Source organism: Apus apus, chromosome 1 (genome assembly GCF_020740795.1).
Source record: "Apus apus isolate bApuApu2 chromosome 1, bApuApu2.pri.cur, whole genome shotgun sequence".
NCBI classification, from domain to species: domain Eukaryota; kingdom Metazoa; phylum Chordata; class Aves; order Apodiformes; family Apodidae; genus Apus; species Apus apus.
The window spans coordinates 26,468,953-26,489,100 of record NC_067282.1 but is presented as its reverse complement, the minus strand read 5'-3'; the positions used below and the strand labels follow the sequence as shown (position 1 = coordinate 26,489,100).

Sequence of the window (20,148 nt, the reverse complement as noted above, 5' to 3'; positions counted from 1 at the left end):
GGATTTCTAGGATTTCTTAGGATTCTAGTAATTCTAAGCTAAGTAACTAGACTCCTTCTATAGCCAGTGGGAATAGACAACTCTAGAGTGTGGTTTATCTCTTCAGTTCTCTGTACTGATGATACAAAGTGCCTGAGCATGCAGCTCTGACCAAATGCCTTACTTTCAGGTAACTGAAATTAAAGGGATCAATCTCCCTATAAGTAATAACAAGAAAAATCCTGCCTGCATTGGAAAGGTCAGCTTTGTCACAGATTCAACTTCAGAGGCCAGGACTGAAATTTCACCTCCCACCTTAGCCTCATAAGACTAACAATAGCACTTGCTACAAGCCAAATAACCCATCAACCACAGCCTCTGATTCAACACAGCGCTCACTTGTGGGTTGCTCTAAGAAATCTGGGGGTCTACTCAAAGTGCACTACTGTGAGTAAATATCTACACAAACCTCTTGTAATGAACTCTGGAAATATTTATCTGTCACGAGGAAAACAAAGGTAAACAGCCCCTAAAAAACTTCTGGATAGGCATGCTCCAGGGTTATATCCCAGTTGAATAGGAAGACCAGGGTATTTGGATTATACTGCACTTGTGCATATGCCAAGTATCACAGTGTGATAAAACTGTGGGAAGGTGTAAGAGGACAAGCAGGGCTCATGAGGGCTAGATTCTCCTCTGCATCACACTGTAGCTGTAATACGTATACCTTTCTTTTAGAATAATAGAATGGTAGGGGTTGGAAGGGACCTCAAGATGATCTATTCCAACCCCCCTGCTAAAGCAGATTCATTTAGAGCAGGTGGCAGAGGATCATGTCCAGGTATGTTTTGAGTATCTCCAGAGAAGGAGACTCCACAGCCTTTCTGAGCAGCCTGTTCCAGTGTTCTGTCACCCTCACAGTAAAGAATTTTTTCCTCATGTTCAGATGGAACTTTTAGTGTTCCTCTCTGTGCCCATAGCCCCTAGTCCTATCTCTGGGCACCAATGTAAAGAGCCTGGCCCCATCCTCCTGACATTCACCCTATAGATAATTCTAAGCATTCATAAGATCCCCTCTCAGTCTTCTCTTCTCCAGGCTAAACAGACCCAGGTCTCTCAGCCTTTATTCATAACAGAGATATTCCAGTCTCCTGATCATCTTCACAGCCCTTGACTAACAGCTTAGTTACCTGAGGTACAAAGCAAACTAAGATACCAAGGTCAACTAATAACTTTGTATGTATGTGGACATATCTGAGGCAAATGCTCAAACAAGATCTCAAGGGGAGTACTTTATAATTCATACAGGTGTCTGTTGCCACTTCAGATGGACAAAGATATCTTATATATTCTCACACAGCTGCTTAATATGGGACAGAGCCTATAGAAGAGTGCTTACAGGAGACCTGACCACTTCTGGAGTAGCAGTAAAAGACCACATGCAACATACAGCTACATAACACATTTAAAGTTGTACTGGACATCTGTGTCCAGAGAAGATAATCTCACCTAATATAAGTTTGTGCACAAGAGAGTGACAAATGAAAGAGACTGTCATGCAATATAACATGAGCAAGCTTTGCAGTGAAGATTGGTCCAAAGAAAGAAAATTTCCTACATCAAGGATCACACTAGAGAAATTGTTTGGAATATTTATGTTAATCTATTAGGCAAGGCATAGTGTACTCACTTGCAGTTTCTACAGTGGTAACAGCAACATATAAATGAAACCCTTCAAGAGTGGAAATACTCTTTTTTAACTTCTCTTCCAGAAATGCTGTGTTTAAAGTGACTCTTCCTTTTCCATTTTGAATCTAAAACAAAATTGAAAAAAAAAAAAAAAGAAGTGACAACTCTCTATTGTTTTGTTGCCATTAGAATTTATAAATTATTGCTATGATTTTACAGTGATTTATATTTTGATGATTTTTTACAATATTCAGCTCACATGGGTTAAATCAGAACTCAGAACTCCACTACTTACTGACAGCTGTTGTTCCAGGCCTGGAAGAAAGACTTTTTTCTCATTTTCATCAATTATGCCAAATCGCACATATGCAGCCCCTTGAATCCCTTCCCCATAAGAGTGTCTTTGGAAGGAAGAAAAAGGAGGTGATGAATAATTAATTAAAATATTAATAAAATGCAAGCATAAATCAGACTAATCATTTTATGCTGAAATAAAATTGGAATATCCTTAGGAATTCCATCTGTAACTAGTAGCTTGAAAACAGAAAAATTGTTGCACTCACTGATATGATAAACAGAATCATCCTGGTTGGAAGAGACCTTGAAGATCATCAAGTTCAACCATAACCTAAATCCCCCTACCATAATCTAATTTACCCATTCAGTGCTTAAATCATATCACTAAGCACTATATCTGTATTTCTTTTAAACACTTCCAGGGATGGTGACTCCACCGCATGCCTGGACAGCCTGTTCTACTGTCCAACCACTCTTTTGGTAAATAAATTCTTTCTAATATCCAGTCTAAACCTCTCCTGGCACAGCTTCAGTCTGTTTCTTCTCGTTCTGTCATTGTTCACTTGGGAGAAGAGGCTAACTCCCACCTCCCTACAACCTCCTTTCAGGTAGTTGTAGAGATCAGCGAGGTCTCCCCTCAGCCTTCGTGTCTTCAAACTAAACAATCCCAGTTCCCTCAGCTTCTCCTTATAAGACTTGTTCTCCAGACCTTTCACTAGCTTCATAGCTCTTCTTTGGACATGCTCCAGCAACTCAACATCTTTCTTGTAGTGAGGGGCCCAGAACTGCACACAGCACTGGAGGTGTGGCCTCACCAGTGCCAGCACAGGGACACAATCACCTCTCTACTCCTGCTGGCCACACTGTTCTGATGCAAGCCAGGATGCTGTTGGCTTTCTTGGACACCTGGGCACACTGCTGGCTCATGTTAAGTCAGCTGTCAGCCAGCATGAAGATCTTTGTACAAAGTGGGGATTTCAAGTGCAGACAAATATATGGAGCAAATCACGTTGGCAAAATCACGCATGGAGACATCTCCTTCACAGGGAGCAAGGGAGGTATATAGTCTATTTTGCTTGGATGAACAGCTAATTCCTTTGTATGAGACACTCCATGAGCAGAGCATTTAAAACAGGGGGCGGGGGGTGGGGCAGAGAATTGTCTCAGGGACCAATTTGAATTATTTGGTATCTCTGAAGACCTTCAAGAGGCAGATCTTACCTGCTGAAATGTTAATATGTGCATTAGGCAGAGCAGACACCCTCTGCCTCACATCTCTCCTATGGATTCAGGCAGTATATCATAGGGACCTCTTGCAAGTGAAATACCTGCCAGATAAGCATCTGGCTAGAACATCCCTGCACTCTCCATGTAAGCCATGGAGAGAGAGGATAGGACATGTTCTTGTACCTGGCAGACTCCTTGCCCAAGGAAACCCTGGCAGATGGCACCCTCTGGCAGCACAACATGTAAAGTGCTACATGAGACCTGCCACAGCCATGGTGTTGGCCTTTGCTTGTGGAAATCTTGCTTCATCTCAGTTCTGCAATAGTTTTGTTTTGCTTAAACAAAGCTTCTTCCAAACTGACCTGCTGAGCAGCACTGATCTATACCTGTGAAACTAATTACATGTAGTTCTTACGAAAACTGCTTAAAATGCTAGAACTAATAACTGCAGGAAACAATGGCCAATATACCAACTAACTGTTCATTACATGCATGGCCAGTTCAGAGAAATAAGTTCAATTATCAGGAATTCCATATGTTGATTTTAATAAAAGTCAGGCAGGCCTGTGTAACACCACTAGGACCTTTTCCAACAGACAACAGTATCCAGTTAATCAACCCCATTTTTTCCTTTAAAATAATTATGTCAATGAGTAGTGCAGTATATATGAAGGAGTTGCACAGTCCATAAACTGAAAATTGAGTGCTGCAAGATTATAGAGTATTTTAGGAAGGATTAGTATATTAAAGCCAGTTGTCTGATATCACTTCACATCGCAATATCAAGTAATCATTATTAAAGCTAATAATTATTCAATAGAACCAAGTAAAGAAGTGAAGGTGTTCACGAAGAGATTAGAAGAGTTTGCTCAGCCAAGCAAAAGGAGGTGGATACAGGGTTCTGTCTGCTCTCTCAGAGTGCTGCAGGGAAAGGGAGAATCAGGACAGTCAAGGAGAAGAGCTCAAGGACAGTGGGTAGAAGACCAACAGGGTATAAGCTGGCCAGGGATGAATTTAGACCAGAAATAAAACCTTCTGGAAGTGGGCACAGGAGAAGGAAGTGATAAGACAAGGGCTAATGGTTTTAAACTGAAAGAGGGTAGATTTAGGTCAGACATCAGGAGGAAATTCTTCACCATGAAGATAGTAAGGTGCTGGAATTTGTTGCCTAGGGAGGCTGTGAATGCTCCCTCTCTGGACATGTTCAAGGCCAGGTTGGATGAGGCTTGTGCAGCCTGGTCTAGTGTGAGGTGTCCCTGTTCATAGCAGGGAGGTTGGAACCTGATGACCTTTATCTATGACCAGCCTTCCACGTGGATACCATGCTGGGGTCCATGCAGAAAATGCAGCAACTGCCCTCTGTTAATGAAACCAAATGTGCAGGGTGCTGCTCTGAGGATGCGGCGCCTGGCACAGCCCAGCCTGCACTACTAAACCCCGTCTTCCACAGCAGGGTGGCCACATGCAGACCTGGGGTGGACCTTGGTCCCTGCTTCCTCCCAGAGAGTTTCCAGGAATTGTTTGTGGAGTCCTGTACAGCCGAGGCGGAGCTTGTGCCATTCACCAGTCAAGCTGCTGACAGCCAAGCTCTGGGGCTCAGGAATCTTTCCTGGAATTGTTTAATTTATTGCCCAAGTGGCTCAAATACCTTTTCTCGTACCACATTCAAATGCAGACAAAGCTTCAAATGTATGAGAGTAACTCCTCACATAAGGAGAGCATTTAAAAAATAATATCTCAAAAAATAATAAATAATATTAAAGTATAATAACCATTTGTTTGCTGCTTTCAGTTTGGGGGATTTTCCAGAGTCAAACAAAAGATGAAACACAAATGCTCATGGTAGTGGTGATACTTTTGTCACGTGCACTTACATAGATCAAAGCTAATATTTAATGCCTCTTTCACTAAGCCAAATTACTTACAAGGTTGGTTACTGTCAGTGCTTAACAAAGTCACAAACTTCCATTGTATAGACCAGGTTTTTTAACTCTTTTTATTCTTATTAATAATGTATTAGCAATTTGTATTCCTAGACCTTTTCTCCCTTCTTTATTGAATGTCTCCTCTCTGCCATCCCCATCATCTACCTTGAAATTATAAAAGTTATTCTGCAGAATTTGTAAGTTATCAGAATCTAAATTCACTGTTAAAACATCTCCCAACAATATCACGTGTATATTTTTTATAATATTCAAAAATAATTGAAAATCATTACTAGTCAAAATACTAAAAGTGAATGGATACAGTACGCTTTACAGGCTTAAAAATAAATATTGATTATTTAATAAAATAAAAATATAAAAATAAAATAAAACACAGGTCACTTTCCACTATCTTGGGCATCATTATTGTACAGAAATTTTACTTACTGTTTAACACAAAATACATTTAACTATATTAGCTACAATAACTCTGTGTGATCCTATTTGTGCTTTTGTGTTAAAGAAATCTTAAGGAATACGGTGAAACCACCTCAAAAGCCATGAGGTGCTGATGTTTTTTTTAAGGAGCTGTTCTCAGTGATGATCTGACATTACTTGCTGATACGGTCTTCAGCTCTCTGCTGACATACAAAAATTGTCCTGAAATAAATCTGAGCTTTTGTCTAGATAGGGAGGAATAAACCAAACAACTTTTTCAGTGTTATTTAGATAATATGGAGTACCTTATGTCAGGAAATGTATTTCTTCTACATCAACTATCCAGGATGTTTGACAATATTCTAAAAATGTACTTAACTTGATAGAATCATAGAATCATAGAATCACATAATGAGTTGGGTTGGAAGGGACCTTGAAGATCATCTAGTTCCGAGCCCTCTGCCATGGGCAGGGACATCTTTCACTAGACCGGGTTGCTCAAAGCCACATCCAACTTGGCCTTGAATACTTCCAGGGATGTGGCATCCACAACGTCCCTGTTGTCAGTCTCCTGTGCCAGTGCTTCACCACCCCATAAAGAATTTCTTCCTAATGTCTAACCTAAATCTATCCTCTTCCAGCTTTGCTAGTATTTTTCGATCTTTAAAGAAAAAAATAAAGAAGAATCCACAGGCGCAAAGAAAATAAAACCTGAACAAAAAGGTCAACAGTCTCCTCAATGCTCTGAAAATGAAAAGATTTCTCTCAACTATAAGAGAAGGTCAGCTGTCTCCAGCTGCTTGTTCTCATTTCATAAAATTTATTCCTTTTCCAAAAATGAAAAAAAAGAGAGGTATCAAGTTCTAATTTAGTCACTGTAAGGACATTAATTCAGATGCAGAGGTTCTTTGACTTGAGAAAACACAAACTTCTGTTCAAGTGCAGTACTAAGTTTATTTTTACTCATTCCTAACATGCTGTTTTTCACGAAGGAACTTCACTTACTCTGTCATCAGTATGATACCATTTTAATACCAATATTTTTTTTTTTTCACCAAATAATCTTTAAAACACATTTACGATGTAACTGTAGATCAAATTTGTAACATCTGAACTAATGCCACACTGAACTAATGCCACACTGAACCACTTAAATAACTGGCAAATAGATCCTGGACGTACAAATCTCACGTAAGTATATTCTACCAAAGTCATCAACTCTAGATGCATGAGTTGTGACTTTGATGAAAAGGAAATACATCACTGAGTTTCCAGAGAACTACTTGATTTCTCTCTCCATCTTTCCCAAAGTGCAAGGTGGCCAGGATATTTCTAGTAATTGAGGATTTCAGCTGAGTGGTAAATTAGGGAAAAACATAATCCTGATGGGTAGTTATTACATATTTCCACTCTGAAGAAACTTGAAACAGCAGCCAAGAAGGCTTGATGAGTCAGTATTTGGTCACTTTAGATCTGCCAATATGGGATCAAAAATAGCAGAGCTACACAGCACAAAATACTTATTTAGTCTAGGTTCAGTCTGATTCTTCTGAAGTATATAAAATATTCTAATGGGTTTATTTCTCACTGCTGACTTTCTAAGTTAGCCTGTCTTTGATGCTATTCTAATGTGATTTTGGATTGAGTGCAGTTTATCTTCCATAGAGCCCTGCCTTGTGGTTTGGCCAGTCTGAGAGCTTTGTTGCCATCTCTCCTCCAGATCAGTGTCACACCACTGTGCAGTAGTGCATCTGTCTGCAGTGATGGTAATGGAAACTCCTCTATTAACTGTACTCATTTACCTGGGAGCATTTCTGCAAAAAATCAGTACTCTCAAACAAGTGCTATCTTACTACTTCCAGACTTCACTGGACTTTGAGAAAATTTCCTACACAGACTTGAATCTATTTCTACTTAAATTGCATTAAATAGCAATATCTGAGGCGTTAAACTGTTTCAAAGTGTTTGAATCAAAACATATAAAGAAGAGCAGGTGATTGGTTTGCCTGGAACCTTTATTAGCAACACGGAGGAGAATCCTAAATAGTCACCTTTTCACCAGCAAACTAGAATATTCAGAAGATCTTGTCCCATTTTAATCACCACCACTCAGACCCCAGTAGCATTTTACACTGATGTCTCAAGAGAGTAGTGGAAACACAGAGTATATAAGATTAAAGTCAGATTGAAGTAAAGCCAGAAGCTGGTTAAGTGTTAACGACAAGGAAAAGGAATAAGCTGCAAATTCACTATTTACTTATCTGCCTCCTAAAACAGCCTTACTGTGAGCACACCTACCTTGCCTCTATATCAAACACAAAATTTTCATTCCAGATATGGTAGTATGGCTGAAGTGGGATGAGTTTGACTTCAAAAGATGGAAGTTCTGCATGGAAAAAGAAGACAACAAAAGGTCACGACGTGAATTTCAAACACACCTTGAACTCCTGGCATTTGGCAACACCCACTGAGAGGACGCAGCTGCACCAAGATGATGTTTTGGTTTAAATTTGCAGTGCACTTCTGAAGCAAATCTCCTGATCTCCTCTTCTTTTGCTCTGCTACACATAGGTTTTATTTACAATGAAAATAAGCCAGAAGATATGCTCTAACTCCTAGTGGGCATCAAGTGCCATGGACTAGAAGCAGGCTGAAGTAAACCCATCCTGTCATGGGTTGAGTGTGGACATCAGGTCCTGAGCATCAGCTGTGTCATTCTGCAGTGTGCTCCTATAATGCAGTAGTCTCCACTATTCTGTTACAGCCACTAGCTAAGGCAGGATCAGTTTTGTTAAACTGAGATTGTCATATGATCCTGAAGTTTTCTTTTGCCCTTAAACAAAATCAAACCCACACTACATTTTACAAGAAAGCACAATTTCTGTGCAAATAAATAAATAAATAAATAAATAAGATAATTTCTTAGGCCAAATTGTTAATTTTCTACATTTTTACTTTTTCCACAGTGTTCTTCCTTTTCTTTAAAATAAACATATCTGAGTATAGAAGCAACTTTAATCAACTTCCAAACTGAATTCTACTAAGAGAAAATAGGTTGGTTTTTTGTTTGCTTGTTTTTGTTTTTTTGTCATTCTAGTCTTTACTGAAAACTTTAGCCAGAAATGTGATGAATTTTAAATGGTGCTCATCTCCATTTTATTTTCTGTAGTAGGAGAGCCTTTCCAAAAAGGATGCTTTGTGAAAAATGCTGAAGTTTTTTAGCCTGTCTAAAATAAAGGTGTTTGTTTTTTTCAAATATACATGGAAGATACACAAAACCAGAGTTCTCCTTCTGTGCATCAGAGATGGTGATGAGGCACTAAAACACTGAGAGTCTCATCCTTAGTAACCTGACTACAGCCAGGTTTAATCTCTGCAGTTTATCTTTTAACACATAGTGATGATTTCATAGTTTTATAATGCAAATAAAATATTCTCTTACCATAATTTTTAACTTCAAATTCAGCAGAAACATTAGACATTTCATATTGATGAAACCAGGCTTTTATTTTCCAAGTTCCAGGCCTAAAATTCAAATTCAGCAGAAAACAGTTGATTCCTCTGATATTTTATGATGTTAATGTATTATATTATCACTAGATGCTACTATTTTCCTTGCTTTGATCTCATCTCAAACTAATTTATTAATGGATTTCTCTTTGCTGGAAGAAGCCAGGAACATATTTTCAATTGTCCTAGGAACACTCAAAAAGGATTTATGAAGAACTGCAAGATAAAATATTTGCAAATCACATGTAAGATGAGGCCTTTGAAAAGCCCTCAGAAACAGAGAAGTCATCATATATTTCCTATAACTTAACTTCACTGGGATGTCAAAAACAATCTAGCAAGCAAGGACTCACTGAATACTAAGTAATAGCTTGACTGTTTGAAATCAGAGATAATCACACTTTGCAAACTGAGCCCTTACAAAAGGCTCTCCTGAATGTAGTAATATGGGTGAGCAGGTATTTAAGAAGTTTGTTAAATTGTTCCTTATCAGAATAAATGTTGCTAATTGCGGTGTATTAATATTAAATTCTGGTCTCCTTTCTCCAAGATGAGATGTTTAAAGGTACAAGGATATTAACCATAGGCTCAATCTCTTCTCCATGGTGAGAGTAAGACAATTTTGCACAGTAATTCAAGCAGTCTACCAGTTAAAAATCTCAAGTACTTCAACAGGTTAAGGGGATGAACTGGGATGGTTTGATCTTGCTAATAGGAGGTGGTGTTAATCCTCCTCACTTCAGTCATTACACTTCAATGTCATAAGTCCCCTTGGGCTCATCTGCAGCCAATGAAAAGAAACAGGCAGTGGTACAGGTGTGGTACTTCTCATCCTGACACAGGGATCAAAAACAGGTCAGAGGAATTACAGAATCACAGCATCACAGAATTATTGAGGCCGGAAAAGACGTCTGAGATCATCAAGTTCAACCTATGACCTAACACTGCAGCCTAAATATTGTGACAACAGGTTCAACCTAAACATAAGAAAAATCTTCTTTACTGTACTGGAACACACAGAGAGGCTGTGGAGGCTCTGTCTCTGGAGACATTCAAAACCTGCCTGGACGCCATCCTGTGCAACCTGCTCGCTCTAGGTGAACATGCTCTAGCAGGGGGACTGGACTAAATGATCACCAGAGCTCACTTCTAACCCCTCACACTCTGTGATTCTGTGACTTTCTCCCCAGTGTCAGAGAAGAGACCATGGGTAACTGGCTCAGGTGTAGACCCCTGCAAGGCAGGAGGCTCTGGGGCTGGCCTCAGAGCAACCATGCTGGGCTCCTTGCTGCCACACTCTGCTGTGGTGCTTCCCAGGTGTGATCAGAGCAAAACTGTCTGCTGTAGTGCACCTCCCGCTCTAAAGAAATGGTTAAGCAGGCAATAAGTAAGAGAGGAGACAAAGACAGGAGAGCAGAGCAAAAAGAAGGGAAGAACAAGACTCCTTTTTTTAGCTTGAAGATCATTCTTCTGCAAGAGACATTCTGACTTGGGAACTGTTTTAATGCAAAAGGCACAGCAGTAACCTACTCAGCAATGTCAGGTATTTCAAAGTTTTCACTGAACATTGTTTTCACTTTCCGGTCAGACTTTTTAACCACAATTCCTTTTGAATTCTGTTGAAAGAGAGAAAACAAACACAAAATTATGCACCAGGTATCAAACATTTGCATCCAAAAGCTGAAGTTAATATACTTATCCTAAGGAAGACAAAATGTTCTGCTTACTTTCCTACTTCAATATTTACGTTACATTTCCCTTTGTGCTCCTGATATTGGCCAAAAATAACCAGACATACCTCACAATGTATAAATACTGATTTCTGGAGAGGAGTCATAGATACAGTTTTAGTCTTGGATCTTTTGTTGAGGTTTCTCATAGTTCCTGTGCTGAAGAAGTGCCCATTACCAGTGTATTTTGTATACTTACTAGCACAGCAACAGTAACTGTGTCCTCTGCTGGCCTCATAGCATTGTCCAGAATGAAGATCCTGTATCTTACTGTTTAACAGAGGAATAAATGTTTTAATCTCTTTATTTCTGGCATTTCTAGCTAGTAATTACAAGTTCTAGAAGAATTAAACAACCAAAAGAAGCCTGCAAAATTAAAAAAACGAAAGGATTTAATTCTTAGGCTTTGCATAAGTGACCAAACAAAGATATTTTTAAAATCAATTCCAAAAAATACTCAGGGGGCTTCACTTACTTTTGTATTCCTTCTGCAGCCAAGGCCTGCAGCCAAACTCAAGAACATTTTTAACTTTCCTCTCTTGTTACTTAATTAAATTCTTAAGTAACAAAATAGTTGTGGTCTTACAGTGAAAAGGATATTTATTGTTGGTGTTGCAAGCAGAAGCAATAGGATTTCTTTGCAGGTTTTTTGTAATTGTGTTTTCAAAGAAAAGTCATCACTAAGTTTTTTGAACAAAAAAGAGCTGGTTTTGTTTGACTTCTGTTAGAAGAAAGAACAACTTTTTGACTCCAGTGGCATTTCCACATGGGTAGTTGCAATTCACGGGGCAGGTCCTGCAGAATTCCTGGCTGCAGAAGGAGAGTTTAAAATCTGGATTGGCTAGTAAGCAGAGGTAGCTGGGGTTAAGCAAGAAAGGTTTACATTAGGAAAGATCAAGTCATTATTACTTTTCTGAATCATGCCCTTATAACTTTTCTACTCAACATCTGAAATGCAGTATTTGTTTTTTAACCTTTGGAAGTTGGAGTATATATGGGCTTATCTGTCTGAATAAAAATGTAGCCTTTCTTGGAAGACAGGAGGATGCGAGTGCTTTGAACAGTCTCCTTGTAAAGGTCCCTGCTTTCGGTGACTAGCAGAACATGTGGTTGACTGCTCCTCTTGAACAGATCCTGTTGCAGAGGCCCTGGCTTGACCTGAAAAGGGCAAAAGGAAAAAGCCCACTGAGTCAGATACAAACCTGGTCACTTTGGAGTCACACAGCTGGGGGACCAAAAGCTGCTGAAGTGCTTATATAATTTTATTACTACCATTCAACAGAAGATACTGATTTTCTTCCCTTTAAAGTAGAAATACAACCTAATTCCCCATTTTCCACCACAGAAATGCACATTATTTTGTTCAATGGCAATAACTCAAGTCCAGTGTCTTAGTTTACACTAATGTTGAATTCCAGTTACTAAGACATTTGGAAGCTGTAGTAGCACCCTGTAATCCTTCACCTGCTAAATCTTGGCTATTAGAGCTTTATCTCATGCAGGTTAATACAATGCTTCTAAATATCATGCTCAAGAGGAACCTGATTTGAAACTCAGCTTTTAGCTTTGGGAGTAATTAATCAGAGCTGAGCCTTGCTGTGTGCTGTTTTCCAACCAAATATTTCAAACTCCTGAGCTAAACACTGCCCGTCTTCAAATAGTCATGGCAGAAGCAAATGATGCAAAGCAGGACACAAAGAAGAAATAATCAACTTACAGGTCTGCAGAAACATCACAGGATTTGATCTGAAAGACTGCACATTTTTAAAGGTTTTACCTGTTTTATAAAGATGTCCAGCATGTCAAAGGTATGAATGCAGTTGTAGTGTAAGTGATGCAGAACAACAAACAGTGATAAAACAATTAAATGCTTTTAAATTCAATTTCATGACTGATATACAGTGATGAAAGGATCTATCTTTGTCATGGGGCAAAGTCTTGAGCTTGCTTGTTGGGCACAAAAGAGCACACACTGTCACAACTGCAATTACATTAGGCATTGTTTTCTGAGCTGGTTGGGTGAACAGGGTGCTGCTGTCACTGGAATTGCTGTTTACTCATCTGTCTCTAGTGTTCAATGTTGTCTCTATTCCAGCATATTCCTGGTACAGATTATGTGGTTTTTATCCCCAAGTTCACATCACTATGATGGTAGACTTACCATTACTTTTTTCATCTCTAGGTAGTTGTTATTTTGGTTAAGGTCAAAGACGATCCTCTCTGACAGGAGCTGATTTTTTGTCTCATCTTTGAAGTATGCAGTAACTTGCACAGGGCTCTGTGCTCCATGGACTTGAACTGTTATTGTCTCCTGCGTTCCCAAATGCACCACATTTGGGGCAGTTATAAGAAATCTAAAAAAACATAGGAACAGATTGTCTGGCATGTGGCCTATTTTTCACATCATACAAGAATGTTCAGCCAATATAAACTTTAAAGAAGAAAACAGAAAATCACAGAATGAGTGAGCTTGGGTCTTGTGGAGTTCACCTAGTCTGTCCCCCTTGTTAGTCAGCATAGCGGTTAGAAGTAGACTGATCCCCAAGTTCTGGACCATGGCATCATTTAGGTACTACAAAAGATCAGTTCCTGTAGGTAAGAAGGGAAAAAAAAAAAAAAAGCCCCTGTACTATGTGCCAGGAACTGCCAATGCCATTTATAGCCGGGTTTAACCCAGAGAAAGTTCTATAAACTCAGTTTCTGGAAACAAAACCAGGCCTTGCATTAAGAGCTGTTCATCAACACATATCTGATATTGTGAAGTAGTGTATCTTCATGAGCTAACATTTACATTATGCCAGCTTATGATTTAATGTGTCTGGAGGTATCAGTTTCCTACATAATCATGTATATGGGGTTTCAAGTAGCTGATCTTCATTCAGATGTCACCGTTTATGAAATGCTGGTGATGAGAGACCATAGCCCTGGGAATAGCTGAGTTAGAGCCTAAACTGAGTGTTCTCATTTTTACTATTGTGGCAACATTTGTGAAAATACATGGTCACTAGGCCACACTGCCCATAATCTCAGCTAGCTGGACACAAACCAGGTCTTGTCTTGAAGAACCATGGAGGTATTTTCCTGACAAAATGTTAGGTTTCACATACCTGGTATGTTCAGCACCTTGAATCATGGAATGTTTTGGCTTGGAAGAGACCTTAAAGATCATCTAGTTCCAACCCCCCTGGCATGGGCAAGGACACTGTTCACTAGAACAGATTGCTCAAAGCCCCATCCAACCTGTCCTTAAACACTTCCAGGGAGGGGGCTTCCACAGCTTCTCTGGGCAACCTGTGCCAGTGACTCACCACTCTCATAATGAATAATTTCTTCCTAAAGTCTAATCTAAATCTCCCCTCTTACAATTTAAAGCCATTACACCTCATCCTATCACTAGGATTGTAACCCATTGTAAAAAGTCCCTCCCCAGCTTTCCTGTAGTCCCTTCAGGTACTGGAAGGTGATATAAGGTCTCCCTGGAGCCTTCTCTCCTCCAGGCTGAACAGCCTCAACTCTCTTAGCCTGTCTTCATAGCAGAGGTGTTCCAGCCCTCTGATCATCTTTGTGGCCCTTCTCTGGGCTTGTTCTAGCAGCTCCATGTCCTTCTTGTTTTGGTGGCCACAGAACTGTACACAGCACTCCAGGTGGGATCTCAACAGAGAGGAGTACAGAGACAGAATCACCTCCCTTGACCTCTGACAAATCTTCTTTTGATGCAGCCCACGGCATATTTGGCACACACTGTCTGCTCAAGTTGAGCTTCTCATCAACCAAGACACCCAAATCTTTCTCCTCGATCCATTCTCTCTCCAGCCTGTATTTCTGCTTGGGATTGCCCCGCCACAGGTGATCATTAAAGATCTCATCTGGCTATGGCAAGTATTTGAATCTACTTGATTTTGGTGGGAACAAAGCAGAAGCCTCTTCTCCTTTACCTCTGCCCTACAGATAAAGGTCAATTTGAACGACCTTTAAATGCTTCATAGGTTTTCTGAAAGTATTACAACTATTTCCCATACGCAGGAATTTGTCCAACTAGCACCATATCGACACATGTAAATGTCCACTAAAACAGAGGATAAGTACAGAAAAATCCTGAAGCTCTTCCAAATGTGAATCCTTTGCTTTTGGCAATGTATAAATCAATTACAGAAAGGAGAGTTATTCTTTCCCAAGATTTTCCAATCCAGTAGATGTCATAAACTGAAGATGAACAAGCAACAATAACAACGTGAACATCATGCTTTAACAAGACATTTAAAAATATTTATTACTGAATTGAGATCTCTCCCTTTAAAAATACTTTAAAAGGACATTTTTCAGCTTTTTATTATTTTATTTATGTAAGGTTACACAAATTTTTGGTGGTCTGAGAAACAGGCTCTGTTGATTGATTAGCATTCTTATTTTCTCTTTCAAGGGATTTGTTAAGAATGAAGAATTAACAGTAAAATGTACTTACGATGGTGCTTGCTGTGTATAGGACAACAGAGAACAAAAGGTCATCAAAAGTACCAGCCTTTCCATTGGAAAACTCTACAACATCTGCAAAACAGAAATACCAAACAGCCACTGCCAATCTGCCCTTGAGGTGCAGGTTGTAAGAAGTGGGCTGATGGCACAATGCAGCAAAGAACATTGCCTATCCTGGTTATTTATTAATAACTTGCAAAACCTCAACCAATAGTGATGAGCATGCTCATGATGCACAGATTATCAGCCTGGGGGGGAGACATTACGGACTAAGCTGCAATTTTACATTTGATTATTCATTCATTCTTTTCCCAGCTTTAGTATTTTCACATGGCAGCAACTAAAAATCTTGGGCAGAGAGAAGTTTTCACAAATACTGCAAAGTCTACCGCAAAATCAAACAGGATGCTGTGGTGGTAAAGCAGTCCCTTCTCTGTGCCATTACTTCACTCCAGGCATCTCTGTGGTCCAGTGAAGGTGTGAGAAAAATATTTCTGGTTCTGATAGATTCACAGAATGCTAACATAATTTGGGTTGGAAGAGAACGTTCTGCCTGCAGTGCTTGAAGACATTCATCTGCTTTTATGTAAGTGGAAATAAAAAAGATATCTCTGTCTGAGCTACTCAGCTCAGATTTCCCTTACGGTCAAGACAGAGGACTTTTCCAGAGGGTAATTAGCCTCCTCTTAACATACAGCCATTAGAAGGCTTTCCAAACTGCAGGAAAGACATGCAATGTCTTAGAAGGCAGGATGGTCAAAAACAGGAGAAAAAAAAACAACAGCTGAGGAATAACTGTGCAGGAACCATGCAAATGAAAGAATAAACTGAAACTCTCAGCAGGTCTCATTTTTGCAAGCCTTTACTGGATTGCTGTCTCCCAAACAGAATTTTGTTGACTCATGAGAATGGAAAAATGCCCATCTGATTTACAGACAGGTCAAATCCCAGAAATGATCACATGGCTGCACAAGGTTCTGGGATAAACTACCCTATAATGCCTCACATCTAAATCTGTGCCTTTAGTTAGTAGCATTGGGTGCCTTAAATCAGGACTACATTTTCTGCAAGGTGAATTCATGCTCACAGGAAGGACTCACTGCCCACAGCCAGGTTGCACTCATTGCATGAAAGAACCTCCACCTCACCCCACCCCCTGCCTAAGAGACATCCCTTGCCTGGCTCTTCAGACATAGGCAGCTCCAGAAAGTGCTGCTTCAAGACAAGGAAGCAAGGGAAGAGAAGAAGGTGCAAGGTGTTGACAAATCTGTTCGCTATTTTACACCAAGTGTGTCACAAGTGCAGTAGCTCCCTCTGAGACAAAAACAGATGGAAGACAAATATTCTCTGCCCATTGGCGGTCACAAAAAGTACCAGCAGCAGTAGCATCAAGGTTGTTTCTGGCTTCAAACATCAGAAAATGCTGAAGTGGCACAGATTTTTTTCCAAGAGACAGTACATAGCTTTTACCCTTTCTCTTATGGCTGCCACTCTCACTTCAGCTGTTAATCAGGGGGGAGAAGGTGAGGAAAGATAACTATAGATCCTCAGGGTCCAAATCCATGCTCTTTGGGAGATGCTTACAGGAGATCAGAAATGGGAACTGTTAGAACAAAAGTTATTTTCACTCTGCCATCCCTCCCCTCTGCAGTTATGCACTGACAAAACTGATTTATTTCCATGCCAAATCACAGTATTTTCCTCAGGGCCTCTGATCTCCCAGACCCAAGAGAAGTGGTGAGGAAGAGCAGAGATTTCCATCACAATGCTGGACTGTGCTCAGGACAAAGACAAGCTTTGTGGAAGAAGTTCTCTTGGGCTTAGGGCTCATGCGCTCTGTGGGGAGCAGAAGAGGCTTGGTAAACTTGCAGCTGGTAAAGTAAGAACTTCTCTCTCTTGTAAGAATAAAGAAAAGATAATGGAGGAACTTAATTCAGAGCAGCAGTAGCTGTGGAGTAAGCTGAGGCTCCTGCCATTTTCAGAAACAGTTCCACTGCTAGGGTGGATGTCTCCTGTCATCCAGGGTCAGGGCTGATGCAGCCACTGACCAACCTCACTCACTAAAACAGAACAAGAAATGTGTATAACAGGGTCCTTTATTATTGCTGCAGACAGAAAAATAATTAGAAAGAAAACAGTCAACATCTGCAAGCTCAATGCCGTTAATCTGAGAAACACATAAGGAGTTATCCTAGCTGAAAAGTCCGCAGTTTTCCGAAGACTGCAGCACAACCAGCATGGATTTCCTATTCCTGAAGTCACAGGTGAGGCAGCTTTGCAGGGTGGAGTCACACCAAGATCCCAAAGTTGTGCCAGTCTTTATCAGAGGGGAGGAGAAGGGCTTTCCTTTGTCTGGGCTGGCTTGTTTGTCAGGGGACTGAGGTCTGTTTGTACAGCTATACAAATAGCAATGTAGGAATTCCCAGTAAGGATTTTCATGGATTGCTTTTTAAAGGGGACCTTGCAAGAAACATTTTTTGTTTTCACGTGCTTTTAATTGGATTTGCAGACTTATGTTTCTTTGTGAAATATAACTATATGTGTGTGTACAAAATGGCTATTCATAGCAATATGTTGTACAACCATTTTATTCTTGAATTTAAGGAGGCTTTCTAACTCTCATTTAAGGCATTTTTTTCTCCAAAATATAAACCAGTAACTGTAATTTAAGAGGGATTTTTCTCACTGTCTCCCACAAACAAAAAAGCACAAGTGTATACATGACCATTTATACAACTAGACTTTGAATTCCTAATGCTTTATTTGTCTTTTTCTGGTTTTGTCTAAAATGATCATTGTCCAGGTTCACAGATTCTTCAGATTGGCTGGAATTGTGTTTTCTAGTATAAAGCAAAATCTTCTAGTCCAAAGCCACATTAAAAAATAAGATAATGAAATGCAATGCAAAAATAATATAAAATAAAATACTCTGGGTTTAACGTCTCCAGTATATACACGAAAGAGAGAACACAGAAAAGTCAGCCTAAAATGACTTCTGTGCCTGTCCTTTTTCTAAAGGCAAAGTCCTTTCCTATTTACTCATCAGCCACTTTTCACCAGGTAGGCTATTGATCTTTCAGTTGACCAGGAGTCCAGCACTGGCTCCGGCAAGCAAAATCTGGGACTGATGTCTGTATAAGAAGGAACTAGTGAACCCTGAACTCGGGGGAGACAGACTTGTTTTATTTTGAATATCTCTCCTTTCAGTAACTTCATTTGAACTTTGCAGGTTTTCACAGCATTTAGAGCTCCAGCTGTAGTTTTTGTTCTTTAGCTTGAAGTGCTTCCAAAAGGCTTTTCCCCCTTAATCTACCTAAATACTAACAGGACCAAAATCTCCTTTCACTTTCCTCCTGCACTATTTCACCTCTGCCTGGCAGAAGGGTACAAAGGACAGCTTCACAAAGCACATTTTGCAAATAAGCACCACGGTGTTATCCTCTTTGCTGAGTTACAGAGAATTGTGACAAACACAAAAGACGATATTTCACTGCTGACATTTCAGAAAATTAAATTCTGAAATCCTTTTTCAACTGCAGACCATGAAGTGTGGGTTTAATTTGGATAATTCCTCTTAACAACAGGATAACTTCTCCTTAAAATCAGTGTAAATTGAAAACGTAAATTTAAACTATGTTTTTTTTCTTTGCCATAATCTAGGTCATGAATTAAGAAGTTAATCCAGGCTCTAGTTGCTTTTGCCAAGAAAAATTGACCTTTTTGTCTGCATTTTCTTTAAATGTTCCACATTTAGTGGTCCTAAGTGTATCTTCTGGGGAAAAAATATCCTATTTTTAAAAGAAAAAAAACAGTATATCCACGGGTTTTTCCACTCTCACTGAGGAGACTGGATTTTGGGGAGGACTGAGCAACCAACCTTAGCTTTTTCTCATGCATTCCTTTCTAATTTTCCCAATGGGTAGGCTCAATTCTGTAATTTTCTTAACATACTAAAAAAAAAAAAAAAAAGAAAAGAAAAAAAAAAAAGAAAAAGAAACAGAAGAGTTTAGGACCTGTGAAAAAAATATATACCAAGGCAGCACTGCTTCTGGGAATTTGATATTTTGCAAAAGTGACCATGTAAGGCAATATGGTGTTTTTTTTAAGTCAAGCAATCACTGGATTATACTACAGACAAAATATTTCACCCTACTGTAATAATGCATCATGAGTTTTTGGCCAACTACGTTTTTCAGAATCTCAGAAGTTCTGGCACCTTTAAGAAATGTAGGTTAAATTTAGTAAAATACCAACCACAGCCTTGCTGAGAGGAGAAGCCTTTGGACAGGTCATGGCTCGGATGGGAGGAGATGTCAGAGCGTGCAGGTGGCTCTCTCACCCCAGGTGAAAGCAAGAACTACTGGAAATGAAGAAGCTAATAACTTGCCCTGGATCACTCAGGGTGTTTGGGGTACTGCCATTGCACCCAAACATCTTGACACTCTGTCTGGAACCATGGTCTCCAATCTGTTTTTTGTTGTGTCATTTTTTTTTTTCTTTTCCTTTTTCTTCAAATTTCATTATAAAAACCAAAGACAAACCAATTTTTTTTCCTCACTACCAACTGTAACAAATGCACATGACTTACAAAAATTAACATACATCGAATATTTTGATCTTTCCCAACTTCTACATTCTTCTGGAATATAATAGACATAATTGTCTCTGCAGAGCATTTATTCTCCTTTTCACAGGAGCAAAAGATAAGAATAACTTAAAAAATCAAAAGGCACCTTGGACATATCCGTGGCAAAATCTATTATTTTAACTAGTTGAGAAGAATAAGAATAAAGGTTACACATCCAGTTCTGTGGTATTTTTCTTGATTTCACATCAAGGAAAACCAGACTTTTATGCAGGCAAAATTTAGAACAAAATTT

The 20,148-nt window shown here is 39.5% G+C and overlaps 1 protein-coding gene across 3 annotated transcripts in view; it reads right to left on the bottom strand.

Moving 5' to 3' along the window:
* Window positions 1-20,148, bottom strand: part of LOC127379988 (complement C4-like) — a 61,998-nt gene that overhangs the window by 33,920 nt on the left and 7,930 nt on the right. Inside the window, exons 2-10 of one of the 3 annotated variants that reach the window (XM_051608324.1) lie at window positions 15,258-15,340; window positions 12,957-13,149; window positions 11,770-11,953; window positions 10,995-11,065; window positions 10,596-10,681; window positions 8,998-9,080; window positions 7,854-7,941; window positions 1,964-2,069; window positions 1,670-1,793 (exon numbers count right to left, since the gene is read on the bottom strand). In XM_051608324.1, the coding sequence (XP_051464284.1) occupies window positions 1,670-1,793; window positions 1,964-2,069; window positions 7,854-7,941; window positions 8,998-9,080; window positions 10,596-10,681; window positions 10,995-11,065; window positions 11,770-11,953; window positions 12,957-13,149; window positions 15,258-15,322 (1,000 nt within the window). In that variant the 5' untranslated portion in view covers window positions 15,323-15,340. Of the gene's footprint in view, window positions 1-1,669; window positions 1,794-1,963; window positions 2,070-7,853; window positions 7,942-8,997; window positions 9,081-10,595; window positions 10,682-10,994; window positions 11,066-11,769; window positions 11,954-12,956; window positions 13,150-15,257; window positions 15,398-20,148 lie in introns of those variants that run through there. The other 2 variants (XM_051608331.1, XM_051608342.1) reach the window with 2 other exon arrangements.